The following is a 20,801-nucleotide window of genomic DNA, read 5'->3' as shown; positions in this document are numbered from 1 at the left end:
TTCTCTACAGACATCTGTAGGAGTGGCTATGGTTTGTACAATACAGTAACATTTCGTAAAAATTACTAGAATATTGTACTCCATTCTACATAAAATGGTAGTGTTTTTGAGATGGGTCTCACTAACTGCCTCCCGTACAATGCAAAAACTGTACAAGAAAGCCTATATCGGGCTAACTCCACATAAATTTGCTGTAAGATGTTGCGTAAAATAGGACTAAGAGATATTTAATTCCTAGCAGGCTACATATGTTCGGAAAAAATAGGGGCTGCTGTACCACTCTTTATATGTAAGGAAAATACTCAAGAAACACGCCGATAATCTTGAAGTATGTATATTTCTTAAGAAACATTGCTATTTACACTAATAATAACGAAGCTCATCTCAAACAGAAATTATGGAACAACAGCAGTAAAGACTTACACTACAATGGTGTGGCCGTGTCCACGGACAGACTCCTCCATCTCCGAATCCTCGACATCCACCCACTCGTCACTCGTCTCACTCCTGGGCTGTCCTGGTCCGCCTCCTGGACCAGGTGCCGTTAGCTGATACGACCAAACCTCATGAGTCATCGGTCCATATTCTTCCGATACTGAAAGGAGAGAATAAGCAAATTATGCCACGAGTTCAACATGTCGTTAAATCTATTGGTATGGGCAACGTAACCTGTTAAATACCAACAGGAGATAATACTGCTACCATGAGTACCAGAATAGAGCACCAGTCAGATTACGGTTGTAATAAGAACTAATTACACATTAGTAAAATTAAACGGCGGCCCAATACGACCAATTCGTAAGGATTTATTATCCTATTTGACCTCATGTTTAAATATTCACTATGTTTACTCAGAAATCATATTTACATTTCCAGACTATCCCAGTATTTCCTGTAATAAAATGTGTCTGTATTTCCCTGAGAAATTACTAAATCCAGACGGCCTGTGTAGCCTGAAAACACTGATAATTCCGATGGAGTATCGGCCTAAGACTTATTCTGAAGTATTTTGAATACACTGCACTTTACACTGGAGTCTTCCTCCTCCCCCCCCCCCCCCCCCCCCCCGCTGTCCATGACTTCACCTCATATTTTCTCACACGTTCAGTTATAATATTGACAGAAGAGCACTACGATCTTACCATCACTTTGGGAAACGCTGATCTGGATCATTCTTGATTACCCTCTCTATATTCTTCTTTTTCTTTCTTCGTTTCGGCTTGCTGTGGACCACGTTATTTCAACCGTTTGCATCCTTGAGCTTTAATTCTTCCCCAGTACTCACGCATTCTCGTTCTGTGAGCCTCCTTCCTTTCATCAGTCCACTTCTTGCCTGTTTTCAACTTTGGCCTTTCTTGGAACCTCTTGTATCCCTGGAGCTTTTTCTGGAGAGGAGCACGTTTCTGGATGTCTTCGAGTGTGATTCCTATTTCTTGAAGGTCTTTTTCAACTTCGATAAACCAGGGTCCCTTGGTTTTCTTGTTAAGAAAGTAGGAAAAGATCCTATTGGTTTGTATCTGTGTGCTCATGCGTGCTATATGGCCATAAAAATGAATCCTCCTTTTCCGAATCGTGTCCGTTATCCTCTCCATATGCTGGTACAGATCGCTGTTGTGTCGTCTCCTGTACTCACCATTTTCTTTGATTGGTCCAAGAATCTTTCTCAGGATTTTTCTTTCTTTAGCTTCTAGCTTCTCCATCAGACCTTTTCTGTTCATTGCAAGGCATTCTGCTGCGTACAGTGCTTCCGGGCGTACAACCGAACAATAATGCCTAAGCTTGGCGTTGATGGACACTGATCTTTTGTTGTAGACATTCCTAGACAGCTGATATGCCACTTCCATCTTGTTGATTCTGCACATGATTGCTTCTTTCTCAGAGTTGTTAGGTACTATCCACTCGCCTAAGTACTTAAACTTTTCCACCTGCTTGATTTTTCCCTGTTCCACAATGAGCTCTCTGGGGGCTGGCTTGATGTTGGTACCCTCTCTATATTATTATTATTATTATTATTATTATTATTATTATTAATGATTTAACATTGCATTAACACATCGAAAATTTTCGGCGACGGATGGGAATGGGCTAGAATTGGAATGTAGCGCCCATGGCCTTAAGTAATGTACAGCCCCAGCATTTGCCTGGTGTGAAAATGGGAAACCATGTAAAACTATCTTCAGGGCTGCCGACGGTGGGATTAGAACTAACAATCTCCCGATTATTATTATTATTATTATTATTATTATTATTATTATTATTATTATTATTATTATTATTATTATTATTATTATTATTATTATATGCTTGTGGTGTACTATGTGAGATGGAAGCTATGATTACAGAGCTCCAAGTTATCTGTGCATTATTTTCACGTATAGAGGTACAGATTTCATTGATACGCATCCTCAAAATATCATCTAGCTTATGTCATTTACGGAACACCTCGAGATACTGGGGTGCCTAGGATGCCTGCATTACTGTTTCTATACAACTTTGTCTTCGACAGTACATTTTGGATATATTATGCATAGATTTTGAATCATATTAAGAGGATAGGAGCCCTAAATAATATTGAAATTCGGAATATTTTAGTTGTCTGTTTTGTAGAAATTGGTGGATTTACCACTTTGAAAATTACACGACAAACGTAGATACGTAACAGGACCAGAAATCCAGAAATTCCAAACACTGAAATATTTTGAGGTAACAGAAGCTTAAAGACTTCCCATAATTCGTTACCGTACGATGTATCGTTCTCAAAGTCTCTCAACGCAGAAACTGAGAAATTATCCACTTTTAGGACACATCCTAATACGGCACCAAAATTACACCATATAGTCAGTAGCTAGTCAGCACATAAAATGAAGAATGGTTAAATTAGCAAATAATAATACACACTGCTTCCACCTTCCTGGGCTCTGGTTTATTTTATCCACTGTCGGGACACATCGTCTAGGGTCATGATACGTATTACGTTTACGATAATGTATAAAAAGCTGCACACTTTCCATTTGCCGTACAGGTTGCTAGTCCTCTTAGCAGGACATGATGCGTGTCCGTATTGGAGAGTTTCCGCTAATACGGGAGATACGGAGTGATGGTGGCCCTGGACGCATTCAACATTAACCCACAGCTGAACTGAAAAAGCACGAAAATCTCAAAATGCTTTACGATAGAAATTGATAATAGGTCCAAATTCCGTTTAAGTGTAAATTAAACTTAACTTCAGCAAAAATAGGGGTTTGATTTTTTTTTTTACAACTAGCTTTACGTCGCACCGACACAGATAGGTCTTATGGCGACGGGACAGGAAAGGCTGAGTGGGAAGGAAGCGCCCGTAGCCTTAATTAAAGTGCAACCACAGTATTTGCCTAGGTGAGAAAATGGAAATCACGGAAAAGCATGTTCTGGGCTACAGAGAGTGGGGTTCGAACCCACTATCTCCCGAATGCTGACTTACAGCTCTGTGAAACCAAGAAATTGTAGCATTTTTGAAGTATACGGCGCATAGTGAAAATCGGATTCTGACGGCCCCTCTGTGGTCTGAAACCACATTGGTTTTCATCCAACTATATAGCAAACTCTCTTCCAAAATGACAGTGAACACCTTGCCTGGAATACTAATCAATGAAATACGTCGATAAATTTTACAATCCCTTCTGATGCCTTCCTTCCCTAGATAGCAGCAATCACTGCTTTTGTCCTATCAGAATGTACCTTACTGACCTTCCATGCTAATCGTATTGCTCTATGAAACCATTTCATCCCTGCCTACACAGCATATTTCACCATTTCAGGTGTAACTTCATTTATTCCTGCACTGGGCGAATTGGCAGTGCGGTCAGAGGCACGCGGCTGTGAGCTTGCATCCGGGAGATAGTGGGTTCGAATCCCACTGTCGGCAGCCCTGAAGATGGTTTTCCGTGGTTTCCCGTTTTCACACCAGGCAAATGCTGGGGCTGTACCTTAATTAAGGCCACGGCCGCTTCCTTCCAACTCCTAGGCCTTTCCTATCCCATTGTCGCCATAAGACCTATCTGTGTCGGTGCGACGTAAAGCAATTAGCAAAAAAAATATTCCTACTGATTTATGACAATGGAGTTTTTCATACTTTCCACTTCCTCAAGCGTAATTTCACTAACAAAATTGTTCCCTTCTTCATGACATCGATTATTCGCGACGTTAGCCGATGTTTTTTTTTTTTTAGAATATTTTCAAAATATACCTTTCGCTTGTCCAGTGATTCCCTGAGATGTCTCATGAGTTCCCCTGATTCACCAGAAACACTATCAATTTCCCATTCTAAGATTCCTTATTACCGTCTAGAAAGGTTTCCCCTGTCGCTTGACCTAGCCTTTCCCAGGTTATTACCGAAATCTTCCCATGGCCTCTTCCAGTTCAACTCCTTGGCTGAATGGTCAGCGTAGTGGGCTTCTGTTCAGAGGGCTTCAGGTTCAACTCCCGGCCGGGTCGAGGATTTTAATCTGAAATGGTTAATTTCCTTGGCTCGGGGACTGGTTGTTTGTGCTGTCCCCAAAATCCCTGCAATTCATACAACACTAGCCTCCACCGCAATAACACTCAGTTTCCCAGACACGAAGGTGCTGCCCACCATCGTCGGGGCGTCTGTCCTACAAGGGCTGCACTAAGCTATGAATAGACACACGGAGTGTATTCTTTTTGTTTCGGAATTCTTCACATGACTTATTATTGGATTAAACAACTATTTGTTTCGCTCTGTTTCTTTGAAGTAAGTACAATTTCCTATCCCCATCAGTCTTTGTTTAGAGCCATTTCTGATACGCTAGCCTTTTACGTGTACAAGCTGCCCTCACTTCATCATTCCAACTAGCTGTTGGCTTTTTCCCATCTTTGCACATGCAATTCCTAGGCACTCCCTGTATACCACCCATTCTCTTTCTATATCCTGAACCTGCTTACTGTCTATTGTTTGAAACTTCTCACCAATCATTACCAAGTACTTCTAAATTCCTTGTCCTTGTGATTTTCTATCCTTAATCACCTGCAGACCGATTTAACTTTCTCTACCCTATGCCTAGGGATACTTAGTTCATTACAGATCACATAGTGTTGTGAATGACTGAAAAATCCCCGGAATAACCGCACATTCCTAACAGATTTCCTGAGTTAAAAGTCGGCTTACCGGGCGAGTTGGCCGTGCGCGTAGAAGCGCGCGGCTGTGAGCTTGCATCCGGGAGATAGTAGGTTCGAATCGCACTATCGGCAGCCCTGAAGATGGTTTTCCGTGGTTTCCCATTTTCACACCAGGAAAATGCTGGGGCTGTACCTTAATTAAGGCCACGGCCGCTTCCTTCCAACTCCTAGGCCTTTACTATCCCATCGTCGCCATAAGACCTATCTGTGTCGGTGCGAAGTAAAGCCCCTAGCAAAAAAAAGTCGGCTTTGATATAGTCTATTATTGATCTGGTGCCCCTATCTTCCCATGTGTAGTGATGAACAGCCTTATGCTTGAATGTATTTGTAACTGCGAATTCCATACTAGCATATTAGTTCGGCAACCGCTTCCAATTCCTCTTACCTTCCGTATCTTCCCCATATTTATCCGCCACCTTCCCATATCTTTCAGTTCTACTTCCAACTCTCGCATTGAAATAGCTCATTAGCACTATCCTATCCAACGCTGCTTGTTGACCTAGACTACGATGTCACCCAGTGTTTTATAAAACTTGTCAACGTCACCCTCATCTGCACCCTCACATGGTGAATACACCAAGACAATTCTATCTGCTACCTGCTAAGAACTTTTTTTTTTTGCAATTTGCTTTACGTCGCACCGACACAGGTAGGTTTTATGGTGACGATGGGGCAGGAAAGGGCTAGGAGTGGGAAGGAATTTACCGTGGCCTTTATTAAGATACAACCCCAGCATTTGCCTGGAGAACAATTTATAGTCTATCTCTTCCTCGTTATATCCCCTTACCCGAAAAACGTTAATTACTAACACATCCAGACGTATCCTCTTTGATGACTCAGCCAATTCTACTTTCTTTTTTCCATACGCCCCATTAATATTGATAGCTCCCAATCGAATTCCTTTCCTTTTGCCAAGTTGTTTCCCAGGAGTCCCTCGCCTGTCAAACGGAAGTGGATTTCCGGTACTCCCCTACGTTCAAGGCTTGTGGAAAACGTTTTAAGCGTGCTCCATAAACATTCTGTGAAGTAGGATGTTACCCTACTTACACATAGTCCCAGTGAGGATCTTTCCTTTAACAGGTTAGAACCAGAATATGGCCGTAAAGCTCACTCCTGTTCCATAGCAACCGTTATCCCGACTCTCAGGAGCACTCATTAGGCCACTCAGCCGTTGTCCTAGTTCACGAACTAGAACGTAATTACAGTGACCAACACCACGAACCAGCCCTTTTTAATTTTATAACTTACAAAACATGTTAATAGATTCACCTTTAAAATTTAAAAGCAGAAGTGTGAACTAGAGCCCTGACGAGCCTCGGCTTACCAAGCGACTGCTCCTCAGCCTGAAGGCCTGCATATTACGAGGTGACGCATGGTCAGCGTAATGAATCCTCTTTCTAGACTGGGGTCGTTAGCTCGCCGTCAGACAGCGCCTAAATTGTTTTCAGGTAGGCTGAGTTGACCTACAATCAGCCCTCTGACCCAGGTGAAAATCCCTGACTTGACCAGGAATCGAACCCGGGGCCTCCGGGTAGAAGGTAGACTTGCTACCCCTAGACGACTGGTATGGCTCAAACTAAAATAGGAAATGCAAATTCAATCGTAAAACTGTGGTCGTTATTTCTTCCTTTCTGTTCCTCTTCACAATTTAGCGGAAAGGGAATATTACTAAACATCGAATTGAAGCGTATCACCTGTTAGAATCGTCTACTTTAAAAAAAAATATTGCCTATGAAAACTACAGCCAGTGATGAACGCTTTCTGCACTGCTATTGGTTTGTTCATTTGCAGCATTCAAAAGCAGTGTCTCCGACTTTTGACGTTATTTTACGATCCGGACTCGCGCATTATTTTAATTTTAATTTAATTTTTCAGCTTAAATGATAAAAATACCGACCAGGATATGTCAGTGTATTTAGGCATTTACCACGATTGCGATTATCAATGGATCCGCGAGACAGGCAGCATAGAATTGAACCGGTGAGACCAAGAAGGGGAAGATTCCACTTGACCCTACTTTTGGCAAATAAAAAACGCAACCAAACTAAAAGTTGGATGAAAAAAAATAAAATTACAAACCTATTCATTATAACCACAATAGCAATATTCCACTAGTGATTTGTTTTTTAAATCTTTATTTCAGCTCTGATATGTTTTCAAAGTTGGTGGAATCCTTACCTTCTTCGTCTCCACTGAGTAAAATAGTAAGGATAATACACAAACAATGTTTTCATTGTTAATTACAAGATGTTATTGCCTTAAAACACAAAACATGGATTATATAAGTTATAGAAACCTATTTAAATTTCAGAAAAGACAAATTCTTAACCTTTTAGTCTTTGCAGAATTTCTTAGTCCTTACTGTCATCTTCAGTCTGAGTAGGAGTAGCTAATAACGGGCAGTCTGGGACGGGGCTCAAGATTTCTCGGGACTGGCGCAGGCACTGTTTCTCCAGAGAAATTTCGAGAGATCTCAAGAGAGTTGTCCCCGCATTGTGTGGCGAGCAGTGTGTCATAGGCCTAAGGTAGGCTGAGCTGAATATTGTCTGTGCCGAGTATACGAACTGCCAACCACGGGCTTTCTCCACTCTGTAAATACGTGTCATCAAGCGACTAGGGCCTTTATTTCTTTCATTTCTGCCGAGGTCTATTTTGACGCAGAATAACAATTATAAACAATTATAAACGACACTCATTGCTGCATTGTATGCAGCAGTAAGTACACGAATTAGTAGGCTAAGTACAGAAACTGATGACTGCTATAGATATACCTACCTGGATACTACAGGCGTACATTTTCGAACTCGATACGAAACAAGATGCGCCTCGCTGCATATGCAACCACCATTACGCATGAGTGGAACGTGTAATCTAACATGCCTAAGTTTGCTCCAATTCTTTCGACAGGGTAGTGATGGGCAATGCTCGGGAAATATTTACCGGGTCACTGGCGCATGATGATTGGTGGAATGATTTCCTTTTTACTTCAACAGATGCGTTTTAAAACTAAGAACAACCTGGCTATTTCAGCTCATTTTGTCAATAAATAGGAAACTTTCCCGTCTTAGTCTTACAGATTCAATTATACTGTGAGCCCTCCTTGAAATTGCTTTCCGTTGGTTTAAAGGTACATGTACGCGAATTTTTCAAAAAATTAAAAAATGCTCCTATATCATTCCCCATTTCTTCTTGAATCCAGCCATATATCTGAAGTACATATTATTAATTGTTTTCGTGACTTTAAAACTCTATCCTTAAATGCCGGCAGAGCTCTGCCACACCCCTTTAAATGTCAGATGTAATCAACCTTCATACTGTACCTTCATAACCTCCATAGTATTTCCTAACTAAGATATTTTGGTGCAGTAAAGGCAAATGTCTAAGCAGAAACGGTAAATTGTATTTACAAAAGAGGTTAGGCACTAGACTGAGGAAGCTCTATGGTGGAAAGTACCGGAGTGCAAGGGGTCGCCTATTGATGGACAAATACCTATGTATACCTACTACAGAAATATTATGGACTGACCAGTAGGAGGAAGGACGGAAACCTAGTTGCTGTGAGAAAATATGTATGGGCTAGTCTTATACACAAATCATCATCTGATGCACATCCCTGCCATGCCCTTTGCCCAACAGGTCCCAATTCATGGTGTAAGTTCCAGAAAGCAAAGGTAAATGGTACTGAATATTAGCATAAGCATTCCTTGCCTTATTATGTTGAGGCAATAAAGCCTATTTTCAGGGATCAAAGTAATACAAAACTACTGGAGAACTGCCGTCTTGGATGGACTCAAAATCCCAACGAATATTGCAATCGTTGTATCCGGGGCAGTGTTCCTAAAACCGTTTTTATGTGTATAAGGACACTAAAAGTTGGAGATTAGATGGAGTGATATGTTTTTAATGAAGGGACTCCATACAGGTGCATGGTTCTGGAGCTGCTAGGTATGGAGTCAGGTACAACATGAAGCATGCACTCACACCTATTGACAGAGGAAGAGTTTCCGAGACAGATAGAATATACAAGGAGAGTTCCAAGGAGGCAAGAACCATAAAAAGAAATACAAAGAGGAAGAAGAAGGATGAAGAACTTCCTAACCAAGATGATTATGGGAATGGAGTGCATTAAACACATCAGGCTATGCCACAACCTTAGGTAAAAGGAATGTCCAACTTCAATTTCCCCGCCAAGTTTATTTTTCAGATACATTTAATTTAAAAATAATTACTAGAGCTACATAGCTGAAACTTTGTAGATACATTCAATATGGTGATTGAAGGAAAGAAGACTACAATCATGGACCTGTCCAAAAAATAAGTGCATGACTTTAGTTAAACCCATCAAAAATGTCGTAAATTTTATTGCAAATATTTAGTTAATGCTGTTAATACATTTATTTCTGTATGTTATCCACAATAAGTCTACTTTATGCACACGCGCATTCTCTGGATAGAGTTAAAAGTTTGGTGGATTTTATTGAAGAGTTTCCAAGATATGGGCACCTAAAAAACCTTTTGCACTTTTCAAAAGTAAATTTCTAATGGATGAAAAGTAGGCTAAATTGTGAAATATTTTGACACACTAATTCTTTCTTGTTATTTTATTGTTCTAAAAGGTCCTGTCCAGTTGTAAAGTGAATTTCTAGTGTAGACGAAGCGTACTTGTTGAGATATTTAACGTGTGATTATTAGTTAAAATTTCTTTCGACAGTGTAGTGATGGGCAATGCTCGGGAAATATTTAACGGGTTACTGGCGAATGATTGGTGGAGTGTTTTCCTTTTTAGTTCAATAGATGCTTTTTAAAACTAAGAACAACATGGCTATTTTACCTCATTTTGTCAATAAATTGGAAACATTCCCGTCTTGGTTTTACCGATTCAATTATACTGTCAGTCCTCCTTGAAATTGCTTTCCGTTGGTTTAATTGACGAAGGGAGGTAAGACAGGAGATGTCTGGCACAAGTAAATGGAAGTAATGCCAGTCTTAGCTCAAGACCTGGTGGTATCTTCGGCGTTTTACCCATTAACATTCCTAATAGGAGGGGAGGAGGTTGAAATAAGGCAGACTTCCGTGTCACTTAAAGGACGTGTGTAAGACCTTACACATTTGTGTATTTCATCAAAATAACAATTATAAGGCCGTATGTTGGCAAAAGAAATGGCGACCGAATATCTGATAAACCTTCGACGTCATATACAGGTGTTATTCTACCAAAAATATGTGTTCATTTACTCGAAACCTCTGTTTCTGTGACCCGAAGATCTTGATAAGGTCCCTGTATCTTCTTTGCTTAATAACTAGGCATTTAATTACCACCGTATCAGACTGATTGATTTTTATTTCCATATCGTTATAAGAAAATTGCAGTAGATGTTTCAATCAATCAATCAATCAATCAATCAATCAATCAATCAATCAATCAAGATCTGCATTTAGGGCAGTCACCCAGGTGGCAGATTCTCTATCTGTTGTTTTCCTAGCCTTTTCTTAAATGATTTCAAAGAAATGGGAAATTTATTGAACATCTCCCTTGGTAAGTTATTCCAATCCCTGACTCACCTTCCTATGAACTAATATTTGCCCCAACTTGTCCTTTTGAATTCCAACCTTATCTTCATATTGTGATCTTTCCTACTTTTAAAGAAACCACTCCAGCTCATTCGTCTACTAATGTCATCCACGCCATCTCTCCGCTGACAGCTCGGAACATACCACTTAGTCAAGCAGCTCGTCTTCTTTCTCCCAAGTCTTCCCAGCCTGAACTTTGCAACATTTTTGTAACGCTACTCTTTTGTCGTAACTCACCCAGAACAAATCGCGCTGCTTTTCTTTGGCTTGTTTCCAGTTCTTGAATCAAGTTTTCTGCCAAGATGAAGAATATGATATCCCTACACGTTTTCCTTACTCCAATGTCACAAGATAACAATATCGTAAGCCTGCCACCCCTAATACCTTCCTTCCTCTCCCTCAAACTGCACGCTCAACGTCATGGAAATACCAAAAACGGCTTCTAAGGAGTGTCCACAGTTTCCCCCTAGCAACCATTCTGTGTGCCCCTATGGACTTAAATGTTTGACTGTACATATAGTCCCAAGCACCAGAGATCTTTTTCCGCAGCGGGCCTAGTAATGGTCTGCTGTTAGAGAAAGCATTAATTTGGCAGCAGCAGCAGCCAGGTGGAGCCATTGGCATGGCTTTAAATGGAAAAGCCAAAGGGAAGATAGTTTCGGGAGGATTAACCGAGGAGCAAGCTGAATGTTAGGGTGAAAGGTTGTACGTGCCTCCCAGTCTCTCCCATAGCCAGGAGCAAAACTGTCAGGAGCGATTTATCTTTGTACTGTAGCCTACGTTTAAGTACACATCGGAAGCAACTGTGCTAGTATTCTTCAGTATTATTCCTTTTTCCAGGCATTTCTTTCAAAGGAGATAACGAGGAAATCATGCTTCCGACCGCGAGTGGTGAATTCCGACTTCAACTTCTAGCTCGGCTTCCAGGATTCTACATCTACCGGCAATAGTTCTGTACTATCGTCCAGACCAGGAGACTGCAGTCGAGAGGGACCACACCATCATCACCAAGGACTACCTTGCCAAGTTCCAGGGCGGTGGTGAACCGTCGCGGGGCATCGAGGCATTTCTGCCTCTGGGCCTTGTCATTCGGCCTCTCTCATAGTCAAGCTGTACGAGACCGAACTGCGTCACGTCTGGCCGTGCTTAAGGCCACGGCCGCTTCCTTCCCACTCCTAGCCCTTTCCTGTCCTATCGTCGCCGTAAGACCTATCTGTGTCGGTGCGACGTAAAGCAAATTGTAAAGCATACAACTATCCCAGATAGGTTACAGATAGTAGAAGCTATTACCTTCCTCTCCTCCAAGGGCCATTCGAAGCCTCTACAGAGATGGCTTGGATTGGCTCGGCTTACAGTCTCAAAGTAGAACGTAACGGCAGAAGGATACAGTTTACTGCGATAAATAACAAACAATAATGTGTTACATCCGTTCTGAGTTCGAATTACTCATAAGGCATATTCTCCTGTGTTAGTACTTCAGGTGAAACGCGATCATAATTCCACGCACGGCTGTGGAAATAAACTGCAGTTTGTTGGCAATCTGTAGTATTGAGTAAATAGAACTTTAAGTGTGGATATCAAACAATGATGCCTATGCTGGCAGGACCTAGTGTTTACACTGCACGAAGTCTTCTGGTATGGGCTAGAGGAATTTTGTTACTTTCATTGATCTGTCTCTGTCTTATCCTTGGCTTTGACAATATGAAAGTGACTGAGGTATGAGCGATGCTAGTAATGCCAATCCTTAAGCAGCCAGTCCCTGCTATGAATGGTGTGAAACTGTTGCTCATAGGGTCGGTTGGTGCATGCATTTCAGTGGGCTTGGCAGACCGATATGTAATAGCAACTTCTGGCTCGGTGAGGAAAGCGACGGGAAACTACCTCACTCCTCATTTCCCTAGTACGCCTCTTCAGTGATGCCTAGGCCACCTATGATAGCTCATGGTGGAACTGTTGAGGATCCAACCAGCCTTCGGGCTGATGACTAAACATAAATACACATCAAACAATGATGTTCTTCGGGCCAACGATGGCCATGATATTCTGAAGCATAGGCTTACTTTTCAATGTGTTATGTTTTATTTTAGGATATGGAGTTATTGTTAATGACTACGTTGAAACGGAACCTAGGCACACCTGCAAGCTATAGGAAGTGAATTCAGGGAAGACACCTATGCATTATGTGAACAGTATATCGCACTCAAACCAATTTAATAACAAAAGGGTGAAAAAGCAAGTTTGTCGTTTTACGCGACTCTTGATATCGTGTTTATAGCCACGGGCCTCCAGTTTACGGGAAATATGAACCACGGACACATGACATAATTCATTTATCCCACATGCATTGATAGAGATTTGAATCATGACCGCTGTTAGGGACCTATGCCTACCCGGTATAGGTATAACCAGTTGATCACATAATAAACACTCACAACTGCTATAAAATAAACACTATATTACGAAAATACAATTTCACACATTACAGTCCGTCCGCCATACTTGTTTTTTTTCCAAAGATCACCATAACAACAGCCAAACACTCATAGTGTATACATGACATACTCCCACCTTTTGATACCAATCAAAACACAATGTTTACAGACAGAGGCGAGAAGATATTTTAACTCTTCTTCCACTCCTGGTGAAGTTGCGGCTGCCGAGACTTAATGTCTCAGGAACCGTATCACTGGGTAAGGCCATCTCTTCACTCCCACCTTCAACCTCCAATGGATAAAGGTGCCTCGTAGGACGGATGAGTTCTCCTGAGGATGTCTTCACCCGAACTACCCTGATCACTTTGTCTTTACCTGGAAATATAGCTGTCACTCTCCCCAGGGGCCAGTCGATTCTTCTCTTGTCATCACTACCAATGATGACCACATCTCCTACCTTCCAATGCCGATCAGGCTCCTTGCCCGATGGACAGCACAGAAGGCTACCCAGATATTCCAGTCGGAATCTCCTCCTCAGTTCATTCCTCAGCTGTTGAAGGTACTGAAATCTTCTTGAGAGACTGCCCTGATCTAGTTTGTCTAAATCTGGAGTACCAACCATGGGAATGTCCTGAAGAAACATTGACGAAGTTAGAGGTACCAATTCATCACGACTTTCTGAAATGTAGGTGAGGGGTCTGGAGTTAATTACGGATTCACAATCAGCAATAACAGTCAACAGTTCCTCATATGTCAAGATAGCCTTGCCTAAAACACGCCTTAATAGTTTCTTGACCATTTGCACAATGCGCTCCCAGAATCCACCCCACCAAGGAGCTGAAGGAGGACTAAACTTCCACTCGATTCTAGTAACCGATGTTTCCGCACCTATTTTTTTCCAATCAATGTTGCCGAACAATTTGTTAGCCCCAGCAAAGTTTGTCCCATTGTCACTATAAATCACACGAGGCCTGCCTCGTCGGGCTATGAAGCGCCTAAGGGCAAGTAAAAACCCTGTGGTCGACAAAGTCATTACTATTTCAAAATGGACTGCTCTAACAACTGCACATGCAAATATCACAATCCAAGCCTTGTCTTTGGATTTTAGAAATAGTGGTCCAGCAAGATCGACTCCTACCACTTTAAATACACCTGCATCTCTCACACGATCTTCTGGAAGGGCTGGCGTTTCAGGAACTGATTTTTTCATTTCGAATCTTCTACATTGTATACATTTCCTGATGACTTTGCGAATTGTTCTTCTTCCCTTTGGTATCCAGTAGTGCTCCCGCAGTATGGCGAGTAGAATCTGAACACCAGCATGAGAAGCTCTCAAATGGTGTTCTCTGATTATCACCTCAGTCAGAGGGTGATTTGATGGCAATAAAACAGGTGTACGGAAATCGTATTCATCCTTCCTGTTGGTGATTTTTGTCTTAACCCTGACGAGGCCCAGCTGGTCTTTGAAGGCACAATGTTTGTTGGTTGTCCCTTTCAGTAAAGTTCTCTTCTTGAACAATTTTCAACAGTCGTCTCTCCGCCATTGAAATTTCCAAACAATTCAATTCAGAAGCAACATTCTGCTCTACGTCCTTTCTCGCATTGTTGATGAACCGCAGCATCCAGGCCACCATTCTGACGATTCTTGAATACTGAGAAAAGAATCTTAAATACCACTGCTTTCCCTGGGAGACAAGCATAGTAGTCGTAACAAGGCCGTTTTTTCTTTCTGCATTGACCTCCTCTTCATTAATTTCTACAACGCGCGATGGCCAACTGTTCCCTTCCAACTTTAACCATGCGGGTCCCTCCCACCAACGAGAAGAAATCAGCAGCGAAGTAGAGCAGCCTCTCGAAGGTAGGTCTGCTGGGTTGTCTGTGCCTGGTAGATGAAACCAACACTTAGGATTAGATAATACTCTAATTTCTTTCACTCTGTTAGTGACGAACACTCCCCAAGCTTCCTCTCTTCTTATCCAACATAGCACAGAAGAAGAGTCACTCCAATAGTACTCCGGGATGTCCGTCAGATTCAAACTTTCTTTCACAGAAAAAGCGAGACGTGAGCCTATAGTGCAGGCTAATAACTCCAGTCTCGGTATCGTTATTTTCTTTAAGGGGGCTACCCTTGATTTTGCTGCGACCAGTCGCACTTCAAACTCTTTTCCATTGAAAGATCTTAAAAAAATAACGGCTGCATAAGCCACTTGACTGGCATCACAAAATACATGCATACTCCATGACGATTTGTCCTCACAACTAGAAAACCTTCTAGGCACTTTAATTTCAGCAACAGAGGACAACTCCTTCAACCACTTATTAAATTTGATTTGGGTGTCTTCACTTAACGGACTATCCCAACTTACTTTCTCTCTCCAACTTTCCTGTAGTAAAACCTTAGGTACAATGGAAACCGGACACGTAAAACCAATTGGGTCAAAAATACTTTGAGTCATTGACAAAACTGTCCTCCTTGTGAGAACATCAGAGTCATTCAACTTCACCATTTTACATGACAAAACATCAGCTACGGGGTCCCACAACAAACCCAAAACAGGTGTCACTTTAGGTACTTCATCCTCCAGAGTCAACCTGGTGTACTCCCACCCTCTTAGGTCAAATTTTCCTTGCAACAGTAGCTCCCTCGACTCATACACAAATTGTTTAAGTTCTTCTTCTGTGTTCACGGAAGTGACGCAGTTGTCCACATACAGAGATGTTCTCAGTTTATCTGCGGTTTCACGGAAGCACGAATTGTTCTTTAAATGAAGATCCAATACCGCTCCAAGTAGAAACGGACTGCAGTTAACTCCAAAAACAACCCGTTTGTGGCGGTATATTTTAAGAGTTCCCTCAGCAAAATTCTCCCACCACAGGAATTTCAAAAAGTTTCGATCCCTTTCAGCGACTGCGATTTGAAGAAAGGCCTTCTTTATGTCCGAGATCACGCCAATCCTGTTTAAACGGAACCGGTTCAAAATAGATGGAATTACTTCTAATAGATTAGGTCCCTTCTCCAGACAGTCGTTGAGTGAAAGTCCTCCTTTCGATTTACATGAAGCATCAAACACCGGCCTCACTGCTGTAGTCGATCCTTCCTTAAAAACTCCTCGGTGTGGTAAAAAGTACCCAGCATCCTGAGAGCTTTCTTGGCCAACTTCTTCAATTATCCCTTCATCTTGCCAGTCATGAAACACCTGCTGGTACTTCTCAAAATTTTCTTCCTTGATTAAGCGGTGTGTTGCAGAAACCAGTCTTTTTAATGCAACATCCTTGTTGTCTGACAATAGCTGCTAATCTTCTTTCCATGGAAGCGCGATTTCATATCGTCCTTCCTCATCTATCTTAACATTTTCTTGGAAATGTTTCAATGTTGCCATTTCAATCTCCTTCTTCGACAACGTCTCGGTCGGATCACAAATTCCTATGCTTTCCAAGTTCCATAGTTCACCCAAAGAAGCCGTTCTCACAAACAGAGAGTTCACCATAGACACTGTGTTAGAGTTCTCAGTTGTCTTCCAGAGCTGCCCCATCACTGTCCAACCAAATGTGGTCCTAACAGCAACCAAACCAGACCTCAACTCGATTGTTTCCCCGGTCAATAAACTTCCCACGATGTCTGCACCAATGAGTAACTCAATCTCCGATGGCTCTGGACCATAATCAGAGAGCCAAATTTTCTCTTCTCTGATCTCATCCATCCAAGGACCCCCTTTTAAACGTGGGATTGTACCACAAATTACCTTTTGTCCCAGCACCTTAATGTTTTGAGAAATTGAATGACGTAGGTTGACAATAGCTATCTCATACAGGTTATGATCGTTTGCACCGATTGAAGCACCCCCAAAGAGCTTGTGTTCAATTTTTTCAGCCTTTGATGGAATATACCCCATTTCCACGGCAGTTTTCTCCAATAGATAGGATCTCTGCGAGCCTGTATCCAGCAATGCCCGTACAGTTCGTACTTTCCCTTGATGATTTAACCTAACTACAAGAGTTTGTAACAGTACTTCAGAAACATTACTGGTTTGGGTGTTAAGGGTTACAGTTGGGCCACCTGACAACTTTGAACCCCATTCTTGGTTCTTCTTATCAACCTTATAACCCCCTTTATTTACGTCTAATATGGGACACATAATAGCCTCATGTTTATCACTGCACACGAGATATTTTAGTTTCGTAATGCAATTAGCAGCCCTATGTCCCACCTTCAGACATGAAAAACAAGCTTTATTCTCTGACAACCTTTTATGTTTATGCCTTAAGTTCAATTCTTGAGCCAGATGACACCCTTTGCTGTCATGCGATTTATTACAGAAGACACACTCCAAACTGTTTCCTTTTCCAGCGAAAAGTACACTAGCAGTAGCTAAACCTTGCTCCTCCCGCTCCCGTTCTTTAATCTTGGCACTCCTCGATTTATTAGATAGTCCAAAACCAGCTTGAGCGAATGTAATTCTCTCTTCACTCTCTACTTCACCCTTCAGAAAACCAAGTAACGCGGTCAGTTTGTCAGCATGTCCATTATCCTGATCCGTTTTAGTCGTTGATGAACTCCTCATCCAGACACGTAACACTTCCTCAGGCAAGCAAGATTCTACTAACGGAAAGAGCATCGAGCCGTACTTATCTCGAGTAACGCCTATTGATTCTAAAGCTCTCAGCTGTGCTTCTAACTTGTCGTATAAGCTAGCAAGCATAGGCTTCTCCCTTGTTTGAGAAACATTTTTTACTACAAGACTCATGAGCTCCCTGACATAGAATTCTGTCAATAAATCTTCTCTTCCAAACCTACCCTTAAGGGATTCTACAGCCTTAGAGTAATTTTCAGCAGTGGGGCGGGAAACTGGTAACTAAATCTCTAGCTCGGCTATCAACCTTCGTGGACTGGATTAGGTATTGAAATTTATCTTCATCCTCAATTTCAGAGTCCTCATGGATGCGCCGAAATTGTCCCCAAAATTCCAACCAATTCCTAACCTCTCCATCGAATTTCACGAGTTCTATCTTTGGTAATTTCAATTGCCTTTTGTTTTTACTCTCAGCTGATACAGTTGATCTACCTGACACTACTTCCAACACATTGGCATTATTAGCTTGTAACCACAGGGCATATTTTTGTCTTGCATCATCTAATTTGTCTCTAAAACTGCCTATAGATTCGTACTCACAGTCATACTCGTCGTCTCCTTCTCTTTCCAGCAACAAATCTAACACTTTTACGTCCAACGGTGCCAGTTCCTTTCCTAACCTTTCCAATTTATTTATCAAGGTTTGCAACGTGTCTTCATGAATGCCGTCTTGTATTTCTTGACTTAAATTTTGCAAGAGCAAATTGTACGTTTTCGTAAAAGTTGCTCTAACCGGCCTCCGAGCTTTCGTTAACTTCTCCATTTCAACACAATCTACAAGTCGTGTAAATTAATACGTATCCTGGCAGGGTCGCCACAATTTGTTAGGGACCTATGCCTACCCGGTATAGGTATAACCAGTTGATCACATAATAAACGCTCACAACTGCTATAAAATAAACACAATATTACGAAAATACAATTTCACACATTACAGTCCGTCCGCCATACTTTTTTTTTTCCAAAGATCACCATAACAACAGCCAAACACTCATAGTGTAAACATGACAACCGCCTTGGTGTGAAGCCAGTGACAATACCATTCGGCTATCACGATCACATGACTGAAGGATTTATGGTGGCAATTCAAGATAGCGCTACAGTAAGTTTATTATTAAGATCGATCCATCCAATCCAATCCATTCATCCATCCGGTTCTCAGTCCAACTCGTCCTCTCTGTACCCCTGAATTTTCGTTTAATATCTTTTTAGGTACTTCCACGTCACTCATCCGTGCTTCATGCCCGGTCCGCCTCAATATCGCTGATTTCACTGTTCTTCTGAAAGGTGAATCTTTATAAATGACTAGCAAGATACCCGTGCTTCGCTACGGTATTATACTGACCGAGCTCGATAGCTGCAGTCGCTTAAGTGCGGCCAGTATCCAGTATTCGGGAGGTAGTAGGTTCGAACCCCACTGTCGGCAGCCCTGAAAATGGTTTTCCGTGGTTTCCCATTTTCACACCAGGCAAATGCTGGGGCTGTACCTTAATTAAGGCCACGGCCGCTTCCTTCCCACTCCTAGGCCTTCCTTGCCCCATCGTCGCCGTAAGACCTATCTGTGTCGGTGCGACGTAAAGCAACTAGCAAAAAAAAAAGGTATTATACTGAAATCTTTCTTTCCAGCAAACGATTTCGTTTCCAGCACAGTCCGTACATTTTGACGTTGGTCCAGAACATTATTATTATTATTATTATTATTATTATTATTATTATTATTATTATTATTATTATTATTATTATTATTAGGGTGGGTGATATTAGTCGAATTTAGGTTATTATTATAATAATAATTATTATCATTATTATTATTGTTGTTGTTTATGTTCTTGACCCCACAGCAAGATGCAAGACCGCTACTTGGCGGTAAATTATATCTGCTGCCATTGTCATTGCTGACCGCGTAGGCAAGTGCGCGGGGTTACTGGCGATACGAATGATATACTTCCGTGCATTATTGACCTTATTATAGCGGCAAAAATTGCACGGTAATATCATTCCTATAGTTTAGTTCAAATGTGTTTAAATTTTTATTTATATGCCAGGATATTTACTGTAATCTAACTAAGTTCTCCAAAGGAACAGATGGCTCTTGAGAATGAACCCAGGAAAGATTAAAAATGATCGGCTTATGATCAGAATACCGGGCGAGTTGACCGTGCGCGAAGAGGCGCGCGGCTGTGAGCTTGCATCCGGGAGATAGTAGGTTCGAATCCCACTATCGGCAGCCCTGAAAATGGTTTTCCGTGGTTTCCCATTTTCACACCAGGCAAATGCTGGGGCTGTACCTTAATTAAGGCCACGGCCGCTTCCTTTCAACTCCTAGGCCTTTCCTATCCTATCGTCGTCATAAAACCTACCTGTGTCGGCGCGACGTAAAGCCCCTAGCAAAAAAAAAAATCAGAATAAGTACATTATGAACAGTAAAATCAATTGGTTACAACTCGTTTTTCACCCCACTGCCGTTAAATTGATTTACCCCCACCCCTAAAAAAGAAGGCGTGTTCCTTTATGTTTAAAGGATATTCCAAATACCAATGTTCACGTCTGTTACCTTCAGATTTGAGATAGAAGTTACCCCATAAATAGAATTCACCTTTTTCACATCCTTTCACCCCACACCCCCACCCCCTTCATTGGATTTTCCGAGAATACGCGTTTCTTTAGTCTTGAAGCACATTTCAAATGCCAATTTTCACGTCTGCAAAATCTTTCGTTTTTGAAATAATAGTATCTTCATACAAATAATTCAACTAATTTTTCAATCACCCCCTCCCTTTAAGTGGATTTCTGGAAACAAAAAATACGTATTTCTTTATTTTTAAAGGAGATTCCAAATACGAAATTTCACGTCTTTAACATCTTCACTTTTTGAGATATCAGTATCTAATTAAAAGAATTCAACCCCATTTTCAGTCACCTCCCCCACCCCCCGCACCCAAGTGGTATTTCCGAAAACAAAAAATTCATGATTTTTTATTTTTAACACAGA

The 20,801-nt window shown here is 41.5% G+C and overlaps 1 protein-coding gene across 1 annotated transcript in view; it reads right to left on the bottom strand.

The window, feature by feature from the left end:
* The window catches only part of Exn (Ephexin), a 256,905-nt gene that overhangs the window by 209,567 nt on the left and 26,537 nt on the right, over positions 1-20,801 (bottom strand). Inside the window, exon 2 of the mRNA XM_068226056.1 lies at positions 424-595. Within this exon, the coding sequence (XP_068082157.1) occupies positions 424-595 (172 nt within the window). The remainder of the gene's footprint in view (positions 1-423; positions 596-20,801) is intronic.

This window comes from Anabrus simplex, chromosome 2, assembly GCF_040414725.1.
Source record: "Anabrus simplex isolate iqAnaSimp1 chromosome 2, ASM4041472v1, whole genome shotgun sequence".
Classification (NCBI taxonomy): Eukaryota; Metazoa; Arthropoda; class Insecta; order Orthoptera; family Tettigoniidae; genus Anabrus; species Anabrus simplex.
The sequence above is the reverse complement of the archived record's forward strand: the minus strand, read 5'-3'. Positions and strand labels throughout refer to the sequence as shown.